The sequence below is a fragment of the Brachyistius frenatus genome, unplaced genomic scaffold (assembly GCF_029030835.1).
Source record: "Brachyistius frenatus isolate BFR_SWC_R1_liver_20210118 unplaced genomic scaffold, ASM2903083v1 Contig_11, whole genome shotgun sequence".
Taxonomy (NCBI): Eukaryota; Metazoa; Chordata; class Actinopteri; family Embiotocidae; genus Brachyistius; species Brachyistius frenatus.
The window spans coordinates 1019815-1028211 of record NW_027210610.1 but is presented as its reverse complement, the minus strand read 5'-3'; the positions used below and the strand labels follow the sequence as shown (position 1 = coordinate 1028211).

Here is an 8397-nt window from a genome sequence, read left to right as displayed (position 1 = left end):
CCAGGCCAAAGCGTCCTACTCAACAGATGATTGTTGTTACTCAACCACATGATTGAAACGCATGCTGACAATTTCAGGCCTTTACAGCTCACATTTGCATGCTCTGAATCTCACAAGACTAGAAGGAGCCATATCACCTCACCCCCATGTCCACACACCCTGCTCTCAGGACTAACTTTATTTCCACTTGAGGTCCTTGGGGATTTCCAGTGAAGGGGCCAGCACATATGGACAGGTAAATCAAACATCTGTGAAGACATTTGACATTTCCTGATGCATTTTTTTTTTTTTTTTTCAATTTTGGGATGTGTGCTTTTAGAAAACATGTGGCATGGATCTCGGTGCTTCTTCTCCTGGTTCACCCGAGTGTGGCAGAGACCTCGGACCCTTTGACAGATTTGGGTATGTCATTCCAGCGTCTCGTTTTACTTTTTCTCCAGGTATCTCTGCCTCATAACTAAGTATAATTATCTCTTTTAACCAGAAAATATTGCTGGGAAGCTGGTTTTCTACCAAATTGAAGGAAATGACACCTTTGTGAGAGACACAGGAGAACTGGCCTCAGATGTTCCCACAGAGACCATGTTTGAACTCTTCGATCCCCACAAGAATTTCAGCACAGCAAAGTTCACCTATACCTGGGACTTAGGCAACGGGTACAATGATTTCTCACATTTGAGATACTGAAAAAGGTTGGGATGCTTTTCTTTATCTTTCATACTTATTTTTTCATCTTTGATGCAGAGAAGTGATCCAGGGGACTGAGCCGGTTGTCCGCTATCATTACTCAGTGTCAGGAAACTACACACTGCGGCTGAAAGTGGGAATGAATGTGACCAAATATGCACCTCCAATCATGGGGGTCTACTCCACGGATGTTCGAGTGCTTGGTTTGTACTTTTGTATTCATATGTGGGAAAGGTTACTTTTGAAATGTAATAAGTTACAGATTACTAGGTGCCCTGCTAAATATGTAATGAGTAATCAATGTTTATTATTTAATGAAAGTAATGTAAAGTATTACTTTCATAACAAATGTTTTAAACTGGGCAATAAAGCGGAAAAGTCCTAAAAAAATAAACCTCCCAACAGTACACGACACAGATTACTGTCTAACTTTTATTAAAAGTTCTTCAATTTAACTTGAATTAAGATTGAAAAGTTTTGGTTTTAAAGCAGAACTACCAGAACAAATCATAAGTATGTGCATCACAGCTGACTGCAGTGAAAGAAAAATGTTTCCAGAACCTCAAACCAAGTCTACATTCAGGTCTACTCAATGCTGAGTGATGATACAACAACCAACAAGGCTGTGTACTGTTCACAGTTTATGGACTCAGGTTCCTGAATTACTCTTTATAAATACCTCGTCATCTTATCCGACAACATTGCCGACAACATTGCCAACCATCTTGGTGTAGTTGCTCAGAGAAATGCACATTGTTTTGATTGGTAGGCGCAAGGAGGTGTGAATTCAAACAAGAGAACCAATCACAAAAAGGATAAAAAATTTGAGCACATCCTGCCAAATGAATGGAGCCTGTCTGGATCATTGGTACATACACAAACAGAGTGAATATACTCTATACATATAAACTTTTTACCAAATATAATATATTTGGATGCATATTTGGACTACAGATAAATACATTTTATCATTTATTAAAGCAACTTACATGAAATTACTCCCCAACACTGTATTGCAGATCAGCTAAACTACTTGTTGCAGTTAAATAAATAAGTTATTTTATAGTGTTTATGTCATTTATAAGTTTCATATTTACATTTTCCTTGAAACAAATCAAATTGATCCAATGATATGTTTACAATAATAAAAGACAGTTTCAGCCAATGTCAATAAAACAAGACTCACATTATTAGTAACATATCAATCCACGAAAATCCCCTGAAAAAGGAAATAAGGATTGTGAGATGATCTGATATAACTGTTATTACATGTTCAGGTCTAAATGAACTGCTAAAATGGATTTATTTAAAATGTCACATGTAATATTTCAGCTCTGTCGCACTATGTTTGGACTTTATAAAGTCACTTCCTGTTTTATTTTTAAATCCACCTCCACCGTCCATGGTGTGTGCCTTATTTTCAGCCGGTTTCTGCTCCCCACCTGTGTCTCCTTTTCTCATCAGGTAGTTGTGTATGTGTATGCAGGTCGTACCCGGATGCACGAAGTCAAGAGTCCCGGCATAAGGAGCTTCACTCACGGACAGGCTGGTTTACAAGAAATGTGGCAGGGCAATGAAAACAATGATGCTGGCTGGAGCAGAATCCAGAAATAGTCAACATGTAAAAACACAAACCGAAATAAACAAGTGAATACAATATGCAGGGAATGACAGGAAGTAAAGCCCGGTCGGGTTGTGCCAACATCTTCAAGTTAAGTTGTGTCTAAACGACTCGTTGTGAGGGCTGAAATGTCTGATAACTGGCATTAATTTGCAGACGCCATCAAACACATCGAAATGACGGGGCCATCCGATTACGAGGTGTCTCAGAACACCAGTTTGGCTTTCCATGTTGATGGGAGGTAAGCTGCATTTGGGCTGTTTAGTTTCTTTTACTGAACAAATATTCACTATAGAGGGGGAAGCAGAGATTTACCAGGAAATGTCATATTTGCTAAATGCTAGTTAAAAATAAATGTGAAAACGAATATCATCCTCTTTTTCTATTTAATTTGGAATTAATTTAGATTTTTTTTTTTTTTTTTTTTACCAATGCAGGTAAGAATTATTACCCATGTTTATTATAAAGAAAAACACCCCTCATTGGCCTCTGTGTGTGTGTCTTTAGTCCTCCAATATGGGTGTGCTGGCGTTTCCTCCCCAAGTGTGTGCCTGACATGACGAGGGGCTGCACGCTGACCGTGCTGTACGAAAACACCCTGAGACTGAACCACACCTTCACTTCTGTCGGCTTCCACTGTCTGGACATCAGTGTCCACAATGACGTCAGCAAGCTGGAGACCTCCTTCAGCCTCTATGTCAGGAGAAACAGTGAGCGACCAACCACCTACACACACAAGAAACACCTCAAAACAAAACGAGGGAAGGTTTGGGTGAAAGTTTCTAGAAGTTTCTGGGGAATAGTTTTAGCTTTATGAAACTGTTCCAAAATCAATTGGATAATTTCAAAAATACATGAAACAACAAAGCCAAGGTTTTTTCTTTGTGTGGATTCATCCCATCCACTCACTGGACTGCTTCATCCTTAGAGCTTTATTAGATGTGTAGGGCAGTGGGGAGTCCCATGAATAGACAGGAAAACTTTAATCAAAAGCAAACATTTTCTAATTTGACATGGCTGCAGTGCAACACATTTTTGTTATTTGTGGCAGCTTGTAGACCTTGAAAGCCTTGAAAACAGCTTTTAATAGTTTATCTTATATAAGCTATTGAAACACTGGAGAATTGGAGGACACAAATATAAAGCACAAACACCCTGAAAGTAACTGGTTTTGGTGAAATGCAAGCTGTTTATTAATTTGGTTTTATCCAGTAATATATATATATAGATTTAAATTTCATATTACATTTCCTTTCTTTTTTTAAATGTATGATAAATCTATTCCATTTATTCAAATTATGAATTTGTCTATGTTCCTTTTTACCTAAGGAGCTTGGATCTGATTATCTTGTTATCATCCACTGAACCCTTATTGAATACATCTCTTTATAGATTTCAAATTTATAAATGAATATGTTAATTTGTCTTTGATTAACTTCCTTTTTACTGTCAATAGAAACAAATTAACAACTTAATGACATTTGCAAAGTTCTCTTATCTCTCCATATTCTTGGCCTCCTGCATTGATTTAAATTTGTACAATTCGATTTTATTTGAATGAATTAAAATCAGTCACTCTTTACAATTAGAGCACGAAGGATTTTTTAATTTAAGTTGGGTTTTTTTTGCAGTTAAAAGGATCTTCCAAACAAAGAGAAGCTGTGCTGCATCATGAGGTGTTTCCAATATGATCGGACCATGTGCCATTTAGCTGCGTTAGCTCCAAAGACGGAGCAGGAATAGTGAAAATGGAGGAATCCGAGCATATCAGAGGACACAGATCCGACTGGCCGACATGTCTGCTATGCTCAATTGATTTGCTGTCGTCGTGATCCGTCTGAAGTTGTGTTTTAAATGTCAGCTTCTTCCTTGCTGAGAAGTTGGCATTTTTTTACTGTCAGAAAATGTGGAATTTTGTTCTTGGTATTTGAGAGTTTGATCTCAGCCTCACTGGCTGTCTGGCAGGATTACAAACTAAACCGGGTCATAAGGACATAAAAAAGATTACAGGGTGGCTCGCGTAGAAAACATCGACCCACACTGACTTGGTGAATTCCCCCCTGTCTTGATTGCAGATAACGCCCACACGTTCTTCGTCCTGTCATGCGCTGCCATTCTCGTAGCGACTTTCTCCTTCATCACGGTCATCGCCTGTCATCCTCGTTATTACAGCAGATCACAGGTACGGTGCCGTTAAATCCCACAGTGAACCATATGTGGCTATAACTCCCCCTTGTGAATGTCAAGTATTCTTTTATACCTCCCAATAACTTTTCATTCATCTGGGTTTGATGAGACAAAAAACAGATTACAGGAAATGCATGTATATAGTGTGAAGTATATAAAAACGTACCTGCTTCATCAATACTACTGTCAAGTATTCAATGATTAATATTCCTTCATGTCTGTGTTTTTAATGCTGTAAATGACCACAAGGAGGCTGCATGTCCCTAGAAATAAATCATACCAGAGCAACAAATAGTTCGGTAACAGAAAACCCACAAATTCAAATGGACTCTGGATGTGACACCGATTTTCATTTAATCTAAAAGTGCCCCTGAAATGAACACATGTTTCACTGTCTTCACTGAGTTTGTCTGCTGAATGTAATTTTGCAGATTCCTGATTCCAGTAACGCCATATTTACGAAGAACCAAGACTGTGACGGTCAGAGCTCGATATTTTTTAACTTCCCCAATGTGGAGAGAGGAGAGAAAGAGCCGCTCCTGTTGCAGCACGGGACACAGTACTCCTCTTAACCATCACCATCTTCTGTCCGTCTGTGTGCCGTCATACTGCAGCTACATACGTGTATGTAGCAGAAGAAACAACTGTCACATCTTTCATATCTTGTCATAGATGTATATAGCTGACCTGTGGATGATCAGGACACAACACATTTTTAATAGATTATAGTTGCATAAAAAGTGCCCTGGATGTATTTAGGATTTTTATCTAATCTGGGTTAATCTAAAAAGTCAAATACTGTAATTGCCTTAAAGTAAAGATGGTGATCAATTGATGAGTCACAGAGCTCAGGCTGACATTCAAATGGACTCATAATAAATTAATAGCTGGAGTACAGGTCATGTTTAAACAATGAGTGTTTACTCAAGCATGCTGCGAATGTATCAGACCACTCATTTATTTATGTTTTGTTCGTTTTGATCTATGAATTTGGGCCTTGATTTGCTTTCCAGAATAAAACTGATTGCTTTTTAAAACTTTTTATCTTTTCGTACTAAATGTAAAACAATATGTATAATCAGTTTTTGCAGGAAGCTACTCTTTCAAGTAGAAGTGAAGTGATTCCATGTGATTGGACGTTTGACACCACCACTGTATCGCTATCACTTCGCCTACTTCTGAGAAAGAAGGGAGTTTTGTTGGACAGCTGCAATGTCAAGAGGAAATATGGTTGTGTGCTGGATGTTCAGCCTGTTAGACCACAGTACTCAAGATACGGAGGAAAATAAGGAGGAAAGTGAAACAGGGTCATCGAGGAAGATTAGATTATAACAATTCAAGCTTTGATCATATCTCACATTTCGGATTTGAATCGGTTATGAATTTTATAAAATTGCAAAGCTGCCCAACCCCGTTCACCCTTTTAGTTTTCAGTTTTCATATTAAACAGGAGGACTTTGAAGACCTTCCTGGTGACACCAATCAGACTAGATCTGAGCCACAGCTTATGCCAATGGTAACATGTTTTTGTTTAGCGGGAATAATGTTCATTATATTCACTATTTTAGTTTAGCATATTAGCATGCTAACATTTTCTAATCAGAACTTTAAGAAGCAGTTTACAGGATTTAGGGGGATCTATTGGGTGAAGTGCAATATAATACTCTTCCACAGAGTCCACCATGTTGCACTGCCATGTTTCTACAGTAGCCCATAAAGGACAAACCAAAAAGAGGGACTTTCAGATATTTCATGAGTTTAACGGCCACTGTAGATTCTCTGACAAATTTGGAAGGGGAGGAGAGGGGTGCTCAGTTAGTTGCTATCTGCAACCCCACCACTAGATGCTACTAAATCCTATGCATTGCTCCTTTAATACAAAGTACAACTGAGGCTAATGCCAATGTCATTCGTTTTTTAAGGTATTCATGAACTGAAGTAGAAACTAAAATTTTGACCTGATGGTCAGGGTACCAAGGTATCACAGAGATCTTTTATAGTTCATAATGATACCATTAATGTCTGTAGCAATACTTGTTTAGCAATCCATTCAGTCTTTGTCGAACAATTTCATTCAGAATCACAAATGAGAACCTGGTGGCACTATAAAAAGACAGGAAATCAATAATTTTTATCATGATTCACTAACTGAACTATGAATGTCTGTACAAAATATTTGCCCACCAAACTGGTAGATTTGATTGCCACAATTTAATGGGAATACATCCAATAGGTAATCACATTTCAGTCTGAGATCATTGTTGTGCAGTGTAATTAATGATTGATCAGCATTACTATTGATGAAGCCATCTAAATGTTTACTACAACCAAATTAAACCTTTTCAAAATAAGACTTTCTGCTAAACACTTCAGACATACAAGTTCTAATAGATTCTCATTTAGTACAAATTAAAAGCGTAAATAATAAAAAACAATTAAAAAAATCATCAGGATGGAGTGAAAGAAATGGCCGAATAAAACAGTGGGATGTCTTACGCGAAACAAAATCCTTGAAACTTTCTCAACTGCACTGACGTCAATCGCATTATTTCTGTTCTATTTGGTACCTTGATGGTGTTTAACGACAGCTTGTCCGCTGTAAGAGATGTCGCAGTATTATTAATTGTAAGACTCTTGATGAATGCCAGCTGTCAAAGACACTGTTGGAAGCTGCAGATGCAAAAAAGAATATCACTTCTACCAGAGGTCCGACCTTGAGCTGAAACACTCTTGTGATTAAAGTCTGCAGCTGTTCACAGTTTCTTTGAATAAAAAACGCTTTATATGTTAAATATAAATCTGTTGTAGTTAGTTAAGCTCTGTGAATGTTTGCGGGTGGCTGTGCAGTTGTGGATTCTCAGAAGTCTTTGTGAATGAACATGAAAATATATTTATTTTATCACTGGTAGGAAGGTGTTAAAGTTAAAATCAGTGACTTAAATGACAACAAGTAAGACATGTGGGACCTTGTACATTCTTCTAATGTGTTGGTTTATATTTCTGGGTTGGTGTTTTACCAAAAATATGGTCTTTGGTTTTAAAAGTGGGACAATCTTAACTAACATATCCCTGGGCCACCACCAGTGCAACCCAAATGACTTATAAACATAAGCTCGGAATGTGTGACCATAAATATAAATTTAAACTGTTGAATGTTTCCTTCTGTGAAAAAAAAAGACTGACTAGATGTGGATTTATCAGACCTTGGTTACATCTGGGGCTTCTCTGATTGGAAACAAGTTACCTAAAGTATTCAAATATTAAAGCAGCATTAACACTTCCTTTTTTTTCTGTATAAACTTTGAGCAACTCATTATTACCTCATGAAACTGATAGGGTGAAAGTGTTCGCAAACAGTTCCCTATTTATACATCCAGCTGATGCAGAGCAACATATGCCTTTGTTTCGATCTACATATTTGGCCACCTAATAAATATAAGTCCAATATTCCCTCTTTTTTGGCGTGAATTGGGGGTCTGCTCCATGGAGGACTTTTTCCAGTTGTTGCAACCTAATAGGTGTCGACCTTCTGTTCATTTGGAAACTAGTGGAGCAGCTTTTAACCAATCAGCATTGACCACAATACACCATACGTTGTGCATCAAAACTCAACCAAAGCTGCCCTTCAGAGAGGTTGAGCAAACCTTAATGTGAACACGGTTTCCAGACTATAATCACAGCAAAGACTGAAGCTGTGTGCAACAGGAGGGTGGAGGCCGAGCCAGGCCGGGCTCTTTTCTGGCCTCTGCCTCCTCAGAGAAATATCTGTTTATTTAGTTTTCTTTTCTGTTCACCAGCTTGTCACTGACTGAGGTAGTGTACAGCTAGCAAACACACTATGCGAAAGCTGAGAGGGAGTCCAATTTTTTAATTTGCAGGCTGGAAAATAATGAGCTGAAAAT

General features: G+C 38.0%; 1 protein-coding gene across 1 annotated transcript; it reads left to right on the top strand.

Annotated features, from left to right (window-relative positions):
- The first annotated feature begins 227 nt into the window (after positions 1–227).
- tmem130 (transmembrane protein 130) lies at positions 228–5067 on the top strand. The gene is made up of 8 exons (XM_069691223.1): positions 228–235; positions 320–402; positions 485–656; positions 745–890; positions 2465–2549; positions 2816–3018; positions 4384–4490; positions 4927–5067. The coding sequence occupies exons 1-8, from the start codon at positions 228–230 to the stop codon at positions 5065–5067; spliced, it is 945 nt and encodes a 314-aa protein (XP_069547324.1).
- The last annotated feature ends 3330 nt before the right edge of the window (positions 5068–8397 follow it).

Bases quoted from the DNA above. Each gene is read 5' to 3' on its own strand.
- tmem130 (XM_069691223.1), top strand. The intron at 657-744 runs GTACAATGATTT...TCTTTGATGCAG, and splicing joins ACCTGGGACTTAGGCAACGG to AGAAGTGATCCAGGGGACTG. The intron at 3,019-4,383 runs GTGAGCGACCAA...TCTTGATTGCAG, and splicing joins CCTCTATGTCAGGAGAAACA to ATAACGCCCACACGTTCTTC.